Here is a 20,291-nt window from a genome sequence, read left to right as displayed (position 1 = left end):
GCTGCACTGGGGCACGACTGAGGGGTATAAAGCAGCAGCCGGGGGGAGGGGAGGCAGAAGAGAGGATTCGGCTCTTCAGAGGGGGACAGACAGTGGATCTCTCTGTGCATTAAATGGCTCTTCCTTTGCTGTGGCAAGAGAAGATACTCAAAGCGCTTTTTCGGACCTGTAGAACGTGCAGCTAATACGCACAGATCTCAGCCAGCTCTTATGGTCGTTGAAGCAGATGCACCCATCCCCAGGGACTAGGGCTCTGCAAGGCAGCTGGGCCAGGAGCACAAGGCCAGAGTACTAGGGACCATACCTAGTGTAAGCTCCAGCAGCCTGTAAACTCCTGGGAGCAGGGGCATGATCATAGATACCAGGGTTGGAAGGGACCTCAGGAGGTATCCAGTCCAACCTCCAACCTGGACAAGCTCAATGACATGCTACCTGCTTGGCACTAACCGATCCTCTACACAAGGAGAGTAACTTCATAAATGGCTGTGTAAACTGCATGTACCCAGCGTGAGCTATATGGACCCAACTGGTTGTGGCAGCTGAACTCATAAGAGCTTGGGTCTGTGGCAGAACGCAGCTGACAAGACAGACACTGCTTCACACAGAGAAAGCTCATTGCTCCTCCTGTTTTTCCTTCATGTTCCATTTAAACCCTTCTCGAGCGCCAGCCACATTAACAATGGCTGAAGAAGCATTTGTCACAGCTACTCACACACAAGCCCTCCCTCGTGTGCCTCCAACTATAATCCCATGGTTCGAGTCCACACAACACTGAACACAGGACCCCTAACAGCAACATGCTTTAACAGCTGGTATGATTTTAATTCTAACATATATACACAGGTTGCGATAGTTACCACCATCATTTTGAATGTACTATTATCCACATCACATTACGAGTTACTTAGTCAAGTGATCCAAGTTGGCTTACAGGATTTTCAAAGCCCAACTCCTTATTTTCAAACTTAATCCTTTAGAAGAGCGGAGCCCTGAGTGCAGCCCAGTACAATGTATGACTATCCTACCGACGTACAGCCTCAGACACCACATCCCCAGCATGCATTGCTCCATCTCACTCAGAACGGTCTGGCTGCTATGCAGGCCAAGACTTGTCTCCATAGGCGGTAGCTCCATATTAAAATGAGGGCAGCTACAATTTGCTACATTTACAAGAGAGGTGGAGCTCTCTGGCTCCAGGCAGTTTTGCAGTGTGGTCATCGGCTGGGCCAAGTTCAGGCTCCCCCCGTTTACAGGGATCCCCTGGCTTTGATGAACACATACGTCCCATCAACAAGAATCACTCAGCAAGAGGAGAGCAGAGTCCTCAGCTCAGCAATTCTGATTTCAGGTTTGAATTTACACCAGGAAGACACTGCAATAATGGCAACATTTTTTGAATCAGTCTCCTGCCAATTCACTAAGGCAGCACAACACTCCTGTAGCTCACATTAAAAGCCCCTCCCTCAAAATAAATACATCAAGATTCTTGTAGAACCAGAATGTATGCTCCCCCTCACTCACTCTTTCACTTTCTCACACACACACACACACACACACACACACACACACACAGTTAAGGTACTGTCTTTAGGAGATACATGGCACAGATCTGGTCCGATATTGCCAGTGAAGGTTCAAACAGGGTCTGAAACTGAAGTCAGCATTTGGTTTTTTGGAATCTTACTGAGGGTGAAAAATTCAGATGTGGCAGTCCATCTCACGATTCAGAAAGGAGAGCATGCCCAATTCACATGAAGTCATCCGAATCATTGCCATCCTGTGGAGAAGGGAAGAATGGAATTATTGAGATATCTTTTTAAAATGGAAGTTGAACACTGGCAAGATAAGTTGAAAGCCACTGGACTACACTTCCTTCATTTGCTGACCCTTAAAAAATGTCCAGTGGAGGTGCAGACCCCTTTAAAAATCTTAGACAGTCAGCAGATCCCCAGACTGAAAGCCGCTGGTATAGTCAGCAGCCTCTCCCATCATTTAAAGGAAATAGCTGAGTTTTTTCTGGTTTTGATACAAAGGCCACAAAATCAGCCCAGGCTTACTCAAAAGGTTCACGGTCGGAGTTCTGAAACTACCAAATCCCAAAGCTAGGTTCTTTGGATTTTGCTGCTAACATTTCACATGTTGAATATAAGTATTCTCCTGCTCATTCAAGAAGTATGCCCCACTGAGAGATTTTCCCCTCCAACTCAAAGCCTGGGACCCAGCCAGCCAACTGTACGGGATACAGATGAAATATAAAATCTGCAGTGCTTGCTAGCCATCCAGGAAATGGGCTCCACAAGTTCCCAGTGCTGCAGGTCATCCATCCACAGGTAACCCTGGGAGGCAGAGGACTGGGGATTAAGCTCTGATAACCCCTGAACTGGTGACTTTAGTAACCTTTCCTATATCATGTGACTCGGGCCATGAAGTGGAAATCAGTCTCTTGCCAGCACTCCTGTGTATCGACCCTTTGTGACCACAACTTGAGCTGACCCCAGCTTAAAGGCATCAATCTGACAACACATGTGGGTCTTAGACACAGAGAGGGGTGATGACCCCACACATGGACATTTCCTCACAAGGCATGTCACTAACCAGACACAGCCTGCACATGCATAGCAGGAACTGCCGCTGCTTAAACCCCACAGTTCTTTTTCCCCTAGCATGCTCACCTATGATCCGGAAACCAGCCAGAAGAGTCACCAAAAAAAAACCCACAAAGCCACGAAAACCATAAACCTATCTCAAGCAGCTGCTGAGCCTCTGGGGATGTGATGGGTGAACAGATTTTAAATAAAGATTTGTGTGAGGCACTCTGAGCTCCTTGTTTGCCTAGAGGTATCACCAATGCAACAGCAAGGGAGGGAGGGTACTTGCTTTCAGAGGAAGGATACCAGGCACAAAGCAAGAGCCCTAGTACGCACCAGGGAAACGATGCTTTCCTCACTCAGCTTAGGTCCTTATGTAACCCAGCTCCCCTCTCAGCGCTCATTTTCCTTATGCTTGTCCTGCTCTCTCAGTCCTTGTCTCACTGCTCTGACTCCCAGCTCTGTCTCTCGTAACATGTGGCTTCTAACACAAGATGCTCCCTTCTCTCCTCCTCCAAATCCACCTCTTCAAGCAATCTTAGATGCCTCTCTATAGTCCCCTGGTCTGTTGTCCCATGTCTTGGCTTCAGTTGGCCTTTAGATTGCCTACTCCTCAGGACAAGCGAGCCACCCTTGGTTTAAGGGCTACGCACACCTTTAGTCACAGAGTATTACAAAGATTGGTGATTCCCCCAGCCCCAAGACAAACCAGACACTGGACTAACCAGGCAAAAGGAAAAACAGAATTTCACTTCAAATTCTCTCTCCTTTCGGCGGCTGTCCCACCATAGCACTCTGTCATCCTTCCCACACAAAACTGCCTCACCTCTGCTGACAAGCAACTCTGAATGCAACCGAATGGAGAGGAAAGAAAGGAGCAGATGTTTCCTTGGCCTGTTTAACATCCCTAGAGGACGTTACAGGAAAGAGACTCCCTTTCCCTGTAATCATGCAGGTCCCTTCTCCTTGGCTTTTGTTCTGTAATTCCAACTGAGAGGGGGAGAGAACGCATGGAACAATTCACCACATGCAGCTACTGGGCTGAAACCTGCTTTCACATCCGTCTCCTGTCACCCTGCTCTGATTCTTATTCAGGCCTCTGGAAGCAAGGTCTTCACAGGTGCCAGCCTCAACATACCTGGTTGGAAGACATGTTCTCAGACTTCATTAGCGAAGAGTAGCTCCTGCAAGGGAAGAGAAATTATGCAGCAAGATGCATTTTTAAACGTACACTGTGAAACAGGGCAGAGTGCCTACAAGATTAGCCCTCCTGTGCTTCAGAGGGAATTCAAACACATCCGATCTCAACAGTAGCTGGTCTGCCAAAGAACATACTCTGGCCCTAACTGAAGATTAAATGGACAGTGGGGAGCACAGAAACCTTGGCACAAAAACACAAGTCAGAGATGGACTATGATCGACCAGGAGCCAGTGCATGGGTTTTCCCAGCTCTGTCCACATACACTGCAAGCAAGATAACCAGTAAGAGGTTACAAAACCCTCTTTGCTTTAGGATTACTATAAAACTGGCTTGCGGGTGGCCAAAGCAGCTCAGAGATGGTGTGAGCTGGAATCCAATGTCTCCACCAGCACTTCCTCTTGCCTTCAGAAATTGAACTGGGACTCAGCTGCCTCTGTGTTGGGGCTCTAAATTATTGCTCCTCTGAATTACTGAGCGCTCCAACAGGAGCCATGGGGTCTAGGCTCCCTGAATTCCAGCCTCATGACCATCTAAACACACATTACTTACTATTTATTATAACATTTTCTATGTACAAAGCAGTCATGGGATACCTTCTGGGTCAGTATGCTTATGCGTCCAGGTTTGTTTGGTATAGTCAGGGGATTAACATATCTACTTTATCTACTCTTCTCTCAAGGACCAACATGGCCACAAATGTTTCCTGCATGTCTACCGTCAGACCAGAAGATCAATAGGCTGTTCCTCATGGTGCATTTACAGGAATACATAATGCCTTTCACGTACACTAGGATTCATCTGTGTTTTTAAAATCACTATTTGTGAAGTGCTTTGAAGCTTGACAAGCACTACACAGGCGTTGATTTTTACCAGAGCAATTCAGTGCTTTACAGATATAGCAGGCAATTATACCCATTTCAGAGTTCAGTGACTTGTCCAAGTTCATACTGCAGGCTGGTGGTACAGGTGGGAAAAGAACCCAGGAATCCTGATTCCCAGCTCCACGAACTATTCCTCACTCCAGTTTCTATTAAGTGAACTGGGTGACTACATCTAATTCTCAAGACAAAGGCAAAGAAAGGGTTGCCAGGTACAGCAAATACTCTTTCTTAAGACTGCGCCAGTCTAAGACAGAACAGAGTACGAATGCCTCAACAGGAACCTCACATGACATGGCCTGATCGAAGTCTCGCTCCCACCACTGATAGGAAATACTCACAGTTAGAGTTAGTCACGGCCGTTACTCACCTGAGATCTTCCATTTCTTTCTTTTTCTTCATTTCCTCCTTCTCTTTCCGTTTCATCTCTTGGATCTGGGCTTTTTTCTCATTCCTCTCCTCTCTGTCCCGGGCTTCCTTCTCAGCGGCCAGGTCGGGGAACCGCTCCACTTTGGTCTTCTCTAGCCTGTTCAGTATCTCATTCACCTTCTTCTCCACTGTCACTGTTCTCACCTTAGGGACGGAAAGAACTATAATCTTTATCAAAAGTGCTTCCACCGTGCATCTCATTGAGAAAGAGACTTTCCACACAGTGAGGGAACATTTTCCCCTTTACATGTGGCTCCTGAATCTCATTGAAACAGATGGAAAGTCATTGCCATCTGGTGCTGTTCAGTGGCCTGTGTGAAAAGAGCTGGGAACAAGGTACAATCTCCGATGGGCATAAGAACACAAACCACTACCACAACTATCACTAATCGGTTTTCTTGGCTATAGTTTCAGCAGAGGAGCCCAGGATTGACTGGATTGTGCAGAATGGTCATCCACCCAATCCTGAAGTGAGTCTCTGTGGACTAGGGCTGAGCATGTTGGCAAGGGAAACTCATGTTGCTGCTGAGTGTGCTGTGCCTGTTCTGTGGACCATTGTCTTCAACCCTGCGCTTCCCCGTACTGATTTGTGTTTTAACAAGCACTTTGCACTTCTGCAGAGTCTGCCATCCAAGGATCTCCAACTAGTTTACAGACAAAAGTCTTAACACACCCAGAAAGATACAATCCCCATTCTCAAGACTGGAGAATTCAGGCACCAACGGCCTGAGTCAAAACCTGTTGAAGTCCATGCGAGTCCATTTGACTTCAGAGGGCTTTGGATCAGGGTCCCAAGACATTAAATAGCTTCCCCAAAGTCACACAGGAAATCTGTGGAAGAGCCAGAGGTGGACTCAGATCCAAGACGTGGGCCTTTACCACGAGACGATCTTTCCTTCTCTCCCCTGACAAACTAACTCTTCTTTACAGGTGATTCTAGTGCTCTGGGAAGTCAGTCTTTACGATTTCCTGGCAGGGAGCTGTAGAACTGATAAATGAAACTGTTTTTAATTGTTCACTTTATTAATGTAACTTCTGTTCACTATTCACTATACTTGCCTACACTGTAACTTCTGTTCCATATTGTAATTCAAACTCCATTTTAAAACACTCACTCCATTTTGTAAAAGCTTCCTCCAACCTTCATTTCTGCAAACCCTGCTGTAATCTTATTAGTTTAGTTTACATGTGTGAATGAGGTATGCATGGGTGACAGAATCAACCTCCAGCCCCAGCCTGTCCTGATGAGATAAAGTTCAAATACCAACGGCTGAAGACCTAGACAACAGCCCTAAACAAAGTAAGAAGCATCCACCCTAAAAAGAAAAGAACAACAGAGGGAAGATCAAAGCCAGGTCCCAGGCTGACAGTCACGCCTGCAATTGACGGGTGATCAAGCAAACCCAGAGGCGGCGTGACACAGCAAGACCTAGGAACTTTGAATCCAAACTAAACTCCTATAAAAAAAGGAAGGATAAAATGAGAGACTTTGGGTAACGTTCTGCTATCAACATCAAGGAGCATCGGTGCGCGCCCGACAGAGACCCGGCTCCTCCTCGTGCTCAGCTTTCCTGGCCAGTTAGCTGCCACGAGCTCCGATCCCAAGCTGCAAAGTCAAACTGCCATCAGGACTGGTAACTATCCAGCAGCTGCAGAACATTTTGGGGGGTGTGTGTGTGTGTGTGTGTGTGTGTGTGTGTGTGTGTGTGTGTGTGTGTGTGTGTGTGTGTGTGTGTGTGTGTGTGTGTGTGTGTGTGTGTGTGTGTGTGTGTGTGTGTGTGTGTGTGTGTGTGTGTGTGTGTGTGTGTGTGTGTGTGTGTGTGTGTGTGTGTGTGTGTGTAAGCATTCAGGTATTTGCTAACAGTTACGGATTAATAATAAATGTGGCATCTTTGTCTTGACCCCTAAAACGATCCTGTGTAAGTTTGTGGGACAACAGAGCTCACCTGGGTGCAAAGACAGAACTCTTTTCTGAACGCAAGTCTGACTGTTAGCAATTTTGAAAGTGACAACTAGATTCATACCTTAAGACTGGAAGCTCTTTCAAAATTTAAAATTATGAAAATACCCAGATTTTACAGGAAAGAGGACCTGATGAAGTCTGATTTTAAAACTTCCCACTTCCAGATGAAAGGAGGTCACCTATTAAAAATGTTACCAGTCAGAAGCAAACCAGCTGTGATTATGTTGTTACCAGGTCAGAGGGGCTTCAATCTTACTGAAGACAATAATCCAAGTGTAGTTGGAAATTCAAGCAGAAAGTATATCTGACACTTGGACAGAGCCAGCTCTAGGTTTTTTGCCACCCCAAGCAAAAAAAAACAAAAACAAAAAACCACCTCAGAGAGTGCAACTGCCGAAGCAAAAAACCCCACAAACCCTAAACCACCGGGAATGCCGCCCCTGGAATTGTGCCGCCCCATGCACGTGCTTGGTTTGCTGGTGCCTAGAGCCAGTCCTGCCCTTGGATATTGTATATTGGCAATATTTTATAGTGGCCATAACTAATTACTCAGCTCTGTATCCCTTTTGTAACTTGTGCCTTCCAAGTGTTGCAGTGGTTTACTTTACTATAGGGGCTGTCAAACTTCACTGCACCACGACCCCTTTCTGACAACAAAAATTACTATACGACCCCAGGACGGGGGACCAAAGCTTCAGCCCACCCCAGCCCCACCACCTCAGGAGGCCAAAGTCAAAGCCCAGTGGCTTCAGCCCCAGGCAGGGGGCTTCTAACCTGAGCCCTGCTGCCCAGGGCTGAAGCCCTCAGGCTTCAGCTAGGCTGGAGGGGCTCAGGCTTTGACACCAGGCCCCAGCAAGTCTAAGCCAGCCCTGGCGACCCCATTAAAATGGGGTCCCGACCCACTTTGGGGTCCCAACCCACAGTTTGAGAACCGCTGCTTTATTATATTCCAACACCCAAGTGGAAACTTAGTCCAGCCCACCAAAAAACAGCTGGGATTTTTCCCATGCCCCTGGACCCCAGTAGTTTCCCCTTCTTTAGGGCCCTTTGTGAGAGACAGTATACTCAGCTCTCAATGCCGCAGCATTACGGAGAAGGAAGGTACTGCAGTCAGCTGGTGGGTTTCTTTGCAGTTGCACAGAAAACACTTACATCCTTTTGTCTGTGAAATCCTATCTGTCCCACGTCCATGTCAGCCGTTTTCTTCAGGTTGGTCCATGGCGTGTACACCACATTGATGTTGTTCATTTTGCAGCCTACAGAGCAGTAAGGGGGGAAAGGAGAGTTCTTGTATTAAGGGATCAGAAGAAGGAAACATTTCTATTCTCCCTCCCCACCCTGAAACTTCTGACGAGCTGTCTCCATGATCAGCCAGAGTCATGTTGTGTTACATAGCTTCCAGGTAGCAATACTTGTAAGGATCTGTCCTCTTCCTCCTCTCTAAAGTAACGGCATTGCAATGGAACAGAAGGACACTCCGATATTGCGTTTTGTGGCAGCAAGAGCCAAAGCAGTATAACGAACTCTAGCTAGAGTCTGGCTTTGCCACAAGGCTGCCTGCTACAAAGAGGACCTCAAGTTGGCATTAGAGGGAAAACGCCAAGAACCCTTTTGGCTCATACAGTGATTTAGAGGCACTGTCAGGAATCAGGGGATTAAAGTTTTAGTATGAAAATAGCAGCAGCAGCACCACCAGCTGTTGCAAGTGACATCCCGTTTCCCATGAAAACGGCAAGCTATGAAGTGTACTTACACGTAACATTCTTCTGATGTCAAAAACGAGAAATTTCAGTAATTTGGGATGGAAAGCCCTGGCTGGGATGATTTAGCTGGGGACTGGTCCTGCTTTGAGCAGGGGGTTGGACTAGATACCTCCTGAGGTCCCTTCCAACCCTGGTATTCTATGATTCTATGAATAGACACCCCCTCACACACACACCCCTTGTACACAGTCCCTTAATGTCCTTAGGAGACTCACCAAATTCAATAGCAAATGTTACCTTGAATGCTATTGGCCTTCACTAGATGGGCGCAGTCTATCAAAACTTCTTTGGGAATATCATCCACTGTCTGCCCCTAAAGCAGACCAAGGAAATATGAGTGGTTTACTGTGCTATTTGAGGGGACAATATGGGAGTTATGAACACAGGATAAACACCACACCAGCAGTGCACTTGGACCGTGTATACAAACACAGGTATGAGCCCCTGCATTACAAACACAGCTTATAATGCTTTACACTTCTATAGCACCTACCAGTCAAGGATTTCAAACCACTTTACAAACGGCTTTTCCTCTATACCCCTCAGAGGTATTAGCCCCTCTTACTGAAAAGGGAACGAGGTAGAGATAGAATGATTAGTCCTATGTCTCACAGAACTATGGCAGAGCCAGGAGCTGTGTTTCCTCAAAGCTGCATGGTTGCCCAGAGTGAATCAAATACCGCACACATCAGGGGATGTGTGTTCAGGTCCCCTTCCCCTGCTGCTCTGCAGCCAGATTGCTCCTGCCCTCTGCCTTGGAGCCCCTGGCCAGCTGTTCCTGGGACACTCCTGTGTGCTGTGCGGCCAGGGGAGAAGGGGGGACTGATGTCAGGGTGTCCCCCGCTCCACCACCTGCCCATGTACCCCATCTCTGAAGAGCAGGGGACAGAGCTCAGGAGCAGGAGAGCTGCTGCAGTCTGAACATGACGCTTTCTGGAGAGTGCCTAAAAGAGACAGCACACGGTGTCTCAGAGTTCCCCAGCATCCAGCACACGCACAGGTCTCTGAGAGACACACACACACACTTTCACACTCACCTCCCAGCACATACTTCTGTTGTTGTTACTTCTTGGAACTTCCTACAATGCACATATATTCTCGATAATTTTATTCTTTTAAAGTGCTGTTATTTGTGGTTTTATTTCTCTCTTATGCTTAAATTTAATTCTTTGCATAGTGAGTTCTAAAACGCCAAACCTGTCCTGGCTGGAGTAATTATCCCTATGATAACTTCTTAAAAATATATATATTATAGCTCGGTTTTTTTGTTTCTACCGGCGGCACACATCCACACATCACCTCGATATTGGTGCACATAATAAAGTTCATTCCGCACACGGATGGAAAAAATTAGATGGAACATTGGTCAGGTGCTGTATCAGATGATGAGACTTCAAGTTTTGTCCTATATTTTGGTTGCACCCTCTCCCCTGCCCTTCCTAGGTTGCATACTAACATATGCCCAAGTTCCACTACACACCCGCACCCTTGTAGACCCCCATTAACATCAGGGGCACCGTGTGCGAGCAGGTGGGTCTATGCATCCAGAGCTCATAGTGGAATGGGAGCCTCAGATTGTAAGATCTTCAGGGCAGGTACCATGACTTCCTCTCTGTCTGGATAATGCCTAGCACAGGGTTAGGCAACCTATGGCACGCATGCCAAAGGCAGCGTTTCAGTGGCACTCACACTGCCCGGGTCCTGGCCACCGGTCCGGGGGGCTCTGCATTTTAATTTATTTTTAAATGACGCTTCTTAAACATTTTAAAAACCTTATTTACTTTATATACAACAGTTTAGTTCTATATTATAGACTTATAGAAAGAGACCTTCTAAAAACGTTAAAATGTATTATTGGCAGGTGAAACCTTAAATTAGAGTGAATAAATGAAGACCTGGCACACCACTTCTGAAAGGTTGCCGACCCCTGGCCTAGCATATTATGTGCACCATCAGAACACAAATTCTCCCACATTTAGGTGTAGAATCTCAATAAATATTGGAGGTAACAAATCCTCCTAAACCCGGGAGAACTAGACTTAACATTTCTGAAAGTTCTAGGGTTCAAAATAAGCACAGAAAACCAACTCCTGAAAAAATATTTTCTGGAAATCTGAGGATACAAACCCAATTTTTAAGAAATCCTTTGCCGGTTACTGTTATACCAGTACATACTTGTTTAACTGCACCAGGATTCCGAGATTACCTTGTGCAGTCGGAGGTACACGTGTGCAGACGAGAGCTTGTCCACATGAAACCTACAGAATACAAAGGCACATTTAGCAGAGGATCACTTGCTCTGAAATAAATGCCACAATACAGTTTGTCATAACAGACCATGGGTAAAAGCATTAAAATAAATTCTGAACATGCATATTTGACAGCATGCAACAGAATTGTTACAGCTTATCAGGTGTTTCAATCTTTGAGCAAATATTCACCCATCTTTAAGAGGAAGAAATTGAAAAGCTAAAGGAAACAGTTACTTAAAAACCTTGTATTTTCTCTGAAACATAATATACTCAAACATTAACAGACAGATCTTATGATAAGATATTGCTATTTGCTCCCTCTAGTGATTCCTATGGAAATGGCAAAGATCTCTACCCTTTCTAACTACATCAGTTAACTAATTATGTGAGAGAAACAAATTAATATAGCACTATAGCAAAGTATTATTAAAAGTGACAGTTATGCTAACAAGACCCAAGGGTTTTCCATCATAGGCTATGCCTACGTTGCAATAAGACATTCACAGCTGGCCCATGTCAGTTGACTTGGGCTCTAGGGTTATAAAATTTCAGTGGAGATGCCCAGGCTCGGGCAGGAACCTAGGTTCTGGAGCCCTGCGATATCTATATGGCAATTTTACAGCCCTGCAGTCCAAGCCCCGCAAGCCCAAGACAGCTGACACAGGCCAGCCGCGGGCGTTTTACGGCAGGGTATACATGCTCCTAGAGTCTTACATCCTCCACTTTTAGAGCAGGTGCAAGAAAAGCAGAGGCAGTGCATCCTTCTTACACACTAGCTCCACCAATATGCCTCAATCCATCCCCCAAAAGGCCATCTCTAGGAATGAGAAGGGAGGATTGTCTATATGGCCCACTCAATTAATTAGCCTCTCAGCTGAAATGGCTAACAGGGCAGCAAGTATCAATTAAGATGATGAGGTTTGTATGTGGAAGCTTGTCTATGGAGACAACTGGCCCATTTCATATATCATCTAACAGCTTTACAAGGCCTCAAGCAAATTTGGCCACTGCCAATGTAGAAAATTTGTTAAGGATTACCACACACAGTAATCAATGGTATATTTGAACATAAGAACGGCCATACATGGTCAAACTAAAGGTCCATCAAGCCCAGTATCCTGTCTGCCAACAGTGGCCAATGGCAGGTGCCCCAAAGGGAATGAACAGACACATTATCATCAAGTGATCCATCAGCTTCTGGCAAACCGAGGCTAGGGACACCATCCCTGCCCATCCTGGCTAATAGCCATTGATGGACCTATTCTCCATGAATTTATCTAGCTCCCTTTTCAGCCCCGTTATAGTATCAGTCTTCACAACACCCTCTGGCAAGTATCAGAGGGGTAGCCGTGCTAGTCTGGATCTGTAAAAGCAGCAAAGAATCCTGTGGCACCTTATAGACTTACAGACGTTTTGGAGCATGAGCTTTCGTGGGTGAATACCCACTTCGTCAGATGCAAGGAGTTCCAGAGGCTGACAGTGTTGTGTGTGAAAAAATACTTTGTGTTTGTTTTAAACCTGCTACCTATTAATTTCATTTGGTGGCCCCTTGTTCTTGTATTATCAGAAGGAGTAAGTAACATTTCCTTATTTACTTTCTCTATACTAGTCATGATTTTATAACAGTGAGTTGTCCTAACTGCCCCTCGCTGATTATTTCCTGTTCTACGTAGGGGGCTCAAGACTACGTCAACATGTGTGGTAAAGAGCAGTGCCCGTAGCCACCCCTGCACACGAGACCAGTCAGGTCTGCTTATGTTACGCACAGCTCTTGCCTCTCACAATTCTGAGAGTTATTCAAGCTCAACTCATGGAGCCAGAACGAAGGCAAGAGCTAAGACAGGAGGACAGGGAATATTTCACTCTGCCAGGCAGCATGTGAATACAGTAGACATGACAGTGACACTGTGCATATACATGTACAAGAAGAAAGCAGACAAAGGGATTGGGCTGGAGAACCAGCATGCTCCTGTGGAGAGGATACTGATCTGGGGGTCAGACCACCTCGGTTCTATTCTCATCACTGTCCCTGATCTGTCATGTGACTTGGGACACGTTATTTCACCTCTGTGCCTGTCTCTGCTATCACTAGGGCCCTACCAAATTCACAGCCATGAAAAATGCATCACGAACCATGAAATCTGGTATTGTGTGTGCTTTTATCTATATTGAATAGATTTCATGGGTGAGACCAGCGTTTCTCAAATTGGAGTCATAACTCAAAAGGGAGTTGCAGGGAGGTCACAAGGTTTTTTTTTTTTTGGAGGGGGAGGTCATCATGTTATTGCCACCCTTACTTCTGCGGTGACTTCAGAACTGGGCAACCGGAGAGCGGCGGCTGTTGGCCGGGCCCCTAGCTTTGAAGGCAGTGCCCCGCCAGCAGCAGCGCAGAATAAGTGTGACAATACAATCCTATGCCACCCTTTGGTGCTGCTGCCTTCAGAGCTGGGCGGCTAGAGAGTTGTGGCTGCTGACTGAGGACCCAGCTCTGCAGCAGCTGCACAGAAGTAGGTGTGACCATGCCATGCCATGCCATCCTTACGTCTGTGCTACCACTGGCGGAGGCTCTGCTTTCAGAGCTCAGATCCCAGCCAGCAGCTGCCGCTCTCTGGCTGCCCTGCTCTGAAGGCAGAAGTAAGAAGAGCAGTACTGCAACCCCCCCACAATAACCTTGTGACCCCGCCCACACAACTCCTTTTTGAGTCAGGACCCCTCTACCATTACAACACTGTGAATTTCAGATTTAAATAGCTGAAATTATGAAATTTATGATTTTTTAAATCCTATGACTGTGAAATTAACTAAAATGGATCGTGAATTTGGTAGGGCCCTACCTATCACCCTTTACCTTGTCCGTTTAAAGTTCGCCTACACAGTTATTAAAGAACAGCTATTCCTGAATAACTCCATGTGTGGGCACACCTATTCCATGGTGGGGAGAGGGACAGCTCAGTGGTTTGAGCATTGGCCTGCTAAACTCAGTGCTGTGAGCTCAATCCTTGAGGGGACCACTTAGGGATCTGGTGCAAAATCAGTACTTGGTCCTGCTAGTGAAGGCAGGGGGCTTGACCAATGACCTTTCAGGGTCCTTCCAGCTCTAAGAGATATGTGTATCTCCATATATTATTGATGACGATGACGACGTGCACACAAGCCATATTACATTATAAACTCTTCGAGGGCAGGAACCAGCTCTTACTATGTGTGTGAGAAAGTACCTAGCACAGTGTGGCTCCAACCTCAGTGGGGACCTCTAGGAGCTATTCTACAGCCCTCCATGACTGTGTTTAAACTAGTTAATATTCTGAATAGCACCTATAGTAGCCAGGGAACCAACACTGCCCCCCACCGAAGTTCACTATGAAGGGCATTTCATTTCACAAGCATAAAGGATTTACACGGCTCTTTTCAGTACCTACCAAATATCTTCAGGCCAGCCATATTTTATCAGGTCTTCATCTGCAGGCATGAAAAAAAGCATACTGAGCAAAGAAGGATACTTCCCCCAGCAGCCAACCAAACTGCTCACTGCGAAACAGGCAACGAGGGGAAATGATTGTTTGAACTCATTTTGACACACCACTGGTTAATATCAAGAGGGTTTGCATCACAGTATGGCACCTGGAGAGTGAGAGTGATGGAACCCCAAATAGGGCCTGAAAAACACAGTGCTCTTGGCAAGCACAAAGGTGCTAAGGCCAGGACTCTGAACATTTCTAATTTCTATCCCTTTTCCTCCACTCCAGTCTCAGGTTGTGGTTTTTGTTTTTTAAACTGGGAGACACTGATCTTTGCATAAATATCCAATGTAGGAGATTTTCAAGAGGGCAATTCCCAAGATAAAAGCACCAACTCTCTCCAATTGAAGTGCTAATTTTGGTTTTGCCTCAAGTACTGAATGGCAAGCAGTGACATGAAATAAAGCAAGACTGTACCCTGGCTTGCTGGAAGAGGACACAGCAACAGAAAACCTATTTTAGTTGAAGAATAGTAACTCAAGATGGGAAAAACTGACCAATTATGCGGGGAACAATTAAACCAACTAAATAAAGTGCTGCCAAACCATGCTAGGCTTCTACCATTGTTTCCTTGACCATTTGATAGCCTGACAAAAAGCCCAGAGTGCCCACTGACTTCAGATTAAGTCCCTGGACAGCTTCCCCTCTCACCAACCCCCGCCAATGGAATAAAGTAATGCTATAGACTACATAAGGAGTTAGAGTATGGCTGCTTTGCAAATTATGCTATCAGGAAAAATCTGCCTTCAAACAATGCAGTAAAATCAAAGAGGAAAATTAAAAAACAAGGTTAAAAAAGGAGAAAAAAAAGGAAATCCCAACCTCTCAAGCCTTGCCCAAGTATTTTCATGTACTTACTTTCATATTTATCTTTTCCCATGTAAATGCTGTAAACGGCGGGAACAACTGAGGGATAGAAAGAGGACACACATCAAGAAGAGTTTCAGACAAAACTGTGCAGAGGTACTGACAAACACACTATCTATGTCTCTGAACACCTAATCAACCCCATTCTCTGGCCAGGGCAAGATTGTGTCACCTTAAAAAGTCATAGAGAACCAACAGCCAAGTTTCCACCAGTTCCCTTGGAAGACTAGTCAGCAGTTTGACAGTCCTCGGGGCAAGACACTTCATAAGGTCCAGGCTCACTTTGGCTTTATACAATTAAAGCAGGGTGCAGTTGCGTCAGCCCAGCATAGGACTAGGAGTCAAAAATTCCCAAGCTCTATTCGCAGCTCTGATGCCGGCTCCCTTTGTGGCCTTCAACAAGTCACCTAAGTTCTTGAAGCATCCTAGCTAACTCCTCTCTCTTCGTGTGTGTCCACACCCACCACTCTGCCTAGAGATCCGTATCATGCCATTCCGGGAAAAACTGGGCAGCTCTCTCATAACTCCCTTCGCAAGAGACAGCGCACTTGAAGACAGGCAGGGGAACAAGAGGGGTAATATACTTTGGGATATACAACTGTAGAGAAAATTGAGAGGAAGAACCACTGCCTAACGACGTTATACAGACAGGTGGTTCCTTATACATGGCAACACAAAGTCACAACCTCAGTAGGAAAAAGAAAGTTATGTGCTAGCCTAGGTCACTGGCCATGGTGACACATGGTTAGTTTCCATGATTACTGAGTGAAAACCATACTGTGTGGACATAAACAGTACTTGGAGGCAGTCAAATTATCAGCTGCTTACAAACTCAGAAATTACAGTAAACAGGGACTAAACTTCTAGTTTATATTGATGGAAATAAAAACGTATCCATGTCTCAGTGTAAATATAAAACCGAGTCCAGATTTGTATTAGATAGCTACAAAGAAGATACAGGAACTGGAGAAATCTGTTGAACCACCAAGACAGGAGATTCATGCAACGGTTACCTGGTCTCTGAAAAACAGAGAACGGAAGTCAGCATGGTGAGAAGCTACATGGAGGAGGCAGTGTAGAGAAAAGTCTCCTTTAGAAACATGGGGCCTGATCCCACACCAGTTGGAGTAGCTCCATGGAAAGAAAGGCTACTTGCCTATATGGCACATACAACACTGGTAAAATCAACCATATCTCACATACTATGAATCAGTCCCTTTGGGGAACTTGTAGTGACCTGGGATAGTTTCGGGAAAATGAAGTCAATCCTGCCACAATGCTACAGGAATGGATTAGATGTCCTAGCAACAGAACCCTTTCAACTTATATGGTTTGATACACTGGGACATCAATGGACGATATTTTAAATAACTTGCAAGAGGTTATTGTTTTCTTTCTAATTCTGCCCACTTAAGACTTAAGTATGATATCACTAGAATCCCATAGATCACAGGTTTTCAAATTGTGAAGTGTGGCCTCCTGAGGAGGCACAACAAGGTTATTGGGGGTAGGAGGACTTGATGTGAAGTAGAACATTCCTGCACCCTTTCCACTTTCCAAGGAGCAGGAGTCAGGGGAGAAAGAGCCTCTCCACAGGTAGAAGCAGTGGCATAGGGTGACCAGATGTCCTGATTTTACAGGGACAGTCCCAATTTTGAGGTCTTTTTCTTATATAGGCTCCTATTACCTCCCTCCCCCTCCCTGTCCTGATTTTTCACACTTGCTGTCTGGTCACCCTACAGTGGCAGCAGTGGCTAATGCACAAGGGGACAGGTTGGCAAGCCTGTCCCTGCAGTGTGTTACTGTCCCACACCTCAGTTCAAATCCTGCTTTCACATGCCCCACATGCTGGGCTCATGGCAGAAGGCAGTGGAGGAAGCAGCTAGAGCCAGTGAGTGGAGTCAGCAGGAGCAGTGTAGCAGAGGTCTGGTGGGGCAGGGGAGAGATAAAGCTGTGGCTGCAACAGGGAGCGGTGGGCTGAAAGGGTCAGAGCAAGGAGCCTGGGGAAGTGAGGAAGGAGGAGGCATACAAGAAATATGAAGCGCCAAAGGGAGGCACAACAACAAAGTTTGAGCATCTATGCTCTAGATAGAACTATAGCTCCACTTATGTACAGTGGGCATTAGAGCGGTTAGGGAGAGGGTAAGACATTGTTCCTCAAACTGCAAAGTGTTTTCAAAGACAGTGATCTTGTGGCTCTATCACCAAACCAACAAGCAGCAAAAGAGCACCTAATCGGCAAAGAAGGGCCAGTACTCAGGAGCTGCTAGTAAGAAGGCCCTGGAACCCACCTCAGGCTTGTGTACTCAGTGCCCTAAAAAGCCAGGAAACCCAGCACTCACTTTTCAGCACCAAGCAGCTGCCTGCACATCAGTAGAAAATGGCTACATTTGAGTGTTAGATTAAGTGATGTTCATGTATCAGTTTGCTGCATTTGTAATGTGCTTTGAAATCCTCTAAAGGATGAAAGGCGCGATAGAAATGAAAAGCTTTTTCTCCAGTCCAGAGAACATAAATAAGAAGAATCACAAGAAACAAACAAGGTTACATTCACTAAAAGGTCAGTGGGATAAAACCAAGAGAGGAAGACTGGAGAAAAGATGTATAGTTAAGATGTTCCATCCCAAGAGAAAAATAAAAGAGGAAGAGTGAACAAGATGAGGCTGTGAAGGTCTTACATTACTGATCGTAGAGTTTTTTGGAGGGCATGTTAAAACCATCAACAAAGCTCAAAAAAAGTTAAGCACATACAGGTTGGTGACATGACTAGGTCTAGAAGCAGGGCACTCTTTTGTGATACAGTAGAACCTCAGAGTTAGGAACACTTCAGCAATCAAGGTTATTCATAACTCTGAACAAAACATTATGGTTTTCTTTCAAAAGTTTACTACTGAATATTGACTTAATACAGCTTTGAAACTTTATTATGCCAAAGAAAAATGCAGCTTTTAACCATCTTAATTTAAATGAAACAAGCACAGAAACAGTTTCTTTAGCTTGTCAAACTTTTTTTTTAAATAGAAAACCTCCCCTCCCCTTTTTAGTAGTTTACGTTTAACTCTGTACTGCATTTACTTTTTTTTTTTTGGTCTTTGCTGCTGCCTGATTGTGTACTTCCAGTTCCAAATGAGGTGTGTGGTTGACTGGTCAGTTTGTAACTCTTGTGTTCCTAACTTTGAGATTCTACTGTACTTTCTTCATGATGATCCCACCCACCCACACCACACTACACTAAAATTTGGATTTCACCTGGTCTGTTATGACGCCCCAATCTTTGTACATGGGCTTGTGGAAAGCATTTGTTTAAAAAGTAGTAATAAGTAGAGACACTGTATGTATTATCCCTCTTCCCGCCGGCCCATAGTACATTGGACTCAAAGACCCTAGCCACTACCAACATCCATTCAGTGCCACTGGCTCTAGCAATGACAGGAACACTAGTGCAAAGGGCCTCTTAGCTGCGGTCACCGTTTTAAATGCTACTATCTAACCCTGCTAAGAACAGGTCTACCTGACATGGTAGTTAAGACAATGACAGGAACCCATCAGTACTAGAGCTTCCCAGTGTTTTTAATATCAACATTTTAGAAGTTTCCTTCAACATACCCAGGACCTCAGACTGTAAGCTCTGGGGGGCAGGGGCTCTGTCTTCCTTCATACCTGGACACTACCTCAGTGATAATTGTTTAAGGGACGAGACAGCATCTGCTTAGGTTCGTGTATTGCTATGGGACCAATGGTGCACAGCCCAAGGGAAATACAAAGCGAAACTCTGGAAAGCTTTCCTAACAGCAGGATGGAGGAGATAGTTAAACTCTCTTTCTGGGGTCAGGGTGGGAGTCCCATTGCTTTGTTATGACACCGAGATACCAGACTGGATGCAGTCCAAGTACACACCAGTGAGAACAACCCAGAGCTGGCTGGCCCTTGGGAAGGGAAACGTGGGCAGGACGGGCACCAACTCATCTGGCTTATGTGGTTGGAGGGCAGGCAGCCTGAACAGACTGGGTGATGTACGAGGGTGGATGGGGAAGAGCATTAATGATCCCTAGGGAGGGAGACTGGGAGCCTCCAGAGCACAGTGGGAGAGCAACACTCTCCCCCCGGAAAGGTGGGGTCACACTGTTCTTGCAGGAAAGGAGCAGCTGAGGCCCGAGGGTGGAAGAGGCGGCGAGCAAGGAGGCCCAGTGTTCGCGGGGAACCAGGCAGCCAGCTGATGCTGCAGGGGCTGTCCGGGGCCCCGAGGGGCCTGGACACGGTGGGGGGGGGGGCGGCGAGCGAACTTCCGGTGGGGGCGGCGGGGGCCCCGAGGGGTTTGAGGGAATAGCAGGGCTGGGGGGCCCTGAAGGGGGCAGGAGGGAGCCCTGGGGTGCGGGGTTGGGGGCCCGAGGTGAGGGCCCAGCGTGAGGGAGGGGCTGGGGGGCCCGAGGCGGGGTTGAGAGGGGGGCCCGAGGCGGGGAATGGGGGGCCGGAGCTCACCGCTGGAGGTGAAGTAGAACACCATGGCGGCGGTGGCTGAGTCCCGGCTCCTCGGCCGGCCCGCCCGGCACGGCACGGCCCGCTCTCGGCCCTAGGACACTCGTCGCTCCCCGACTTCCGGCCGGATTCCGGAACTCGCGCACCGGAAACGGAAATGCTCGCTCCAACCGCCGAGTGGGGACCGTGCTTTCGGCGCGTGCGCCAAGCAGAGGCCATGCGTCCTCCTGTGCTCATGCGCCGCCCTCAAACGCCGTTAGCGGTCGGGGAGAGAAGGCGAACTGTGCGCATGCGTAGATCTGTCACCGAGCTGCCCGGGAACTGTTGTTGTAGTAGGTTATGCGCATGCGGGGTTT

General features: G+C 46.6%; 1 protein-coding gene across 3 annotated transcripts; it reads right to left on the bottom strand.

The window, feature by feature from the left end:
* Nucleotides 1-798: 798 nt before the first annotated feature.
* Nucleotides 799-20,083, bottom strand: CCDC25 (coiled-coil domain containing 25). Of its 3 annotated transcripts, none has more exons than XM_050948938.1 (9): nucleotides 19,939-20,081; nucleotides 15,451-15,498; nucleotides 14,494-14,533; nucleotides 11,029-11,080; nucleotides 9,060-9,135; nucleotides 8,212-8,315; nucleotides 5,038-5,240; nucleotides 3,727-3,772; nucleotides 799-1,777 (listed from the first exon to the last, which is right to left on the bottom strand). In XM_050948938.1, the coding sequence occupies exons 1-9, from the start codon at nucleotides 19,961-19,963 to the stop codon at nucleotides 1,748-1,750; spliced, it is 624 nt and encodes a 207-aa protein (XP_050804895.1). In that variant the 5' UTR covers nucleotides 19,964-20,081; the 3' UTR covers nucleotides 799-1,747. The 3 variants fall into 3 exon arrangements, with proteins under 3 accessions (XP_050804895.1, XP_050804893.1, XP_050804894.1); XM_050948936.1 differs by having other exon boundaries at nucleotides 1,693-3,578; nucleotides 19,939-20,083; XM_050948937.1 differs by lacking the exon at nucleotides 15,451-15,498 and having other exon boundaries at nucleotides 1,693-3,578; nucleotides 19,939-20,083.
* Nucleotides 20,084-20,291: the final 208 nt, after the last annotated feature.

This window comes from Gopherus flavomarginatus, chromosome 4 (assembly GCF_025201925.1).
Source record: "Gopherus flavomarginatus isolate rGopFla2 chromosome 4, rGopFla2.mat.asm, whole genome shotgun sequence".
In the NCBI taxonomy this organism is placed as follows: Eukaryota; Metazoa; Chordata; order Testudines; family Testudinidae; genus Gopherus; species Gopherus flavomarginatus.
This window is presented reverse-complemented; position numbering and strand designations above follow the sequence as displayed.

Excerpts from the sequence above, each read along its gene's own strand:
- CCDC25 (XM_050948936.1), bottom strand. The coding sequence starts at position 19,963 with ATGGTGTTCTACTTCACCTCCAGCG. Across the intron at positions 15,499-19,938 it reads GTTCTACTTCACCTCCAGCG|TTGTTCCCGCCGTTTACAGC; the intron begins GTGAGCTCCGGC and ends TCTATCCCTCAG. Across the intron at positions 14,534-15,450 it reads GGGAAAAGATAAATATGAAA|ATGAAGACCTGATAAAATAT; the intron begins GTAAGTACATGA and ends TCATGCCTGCAG.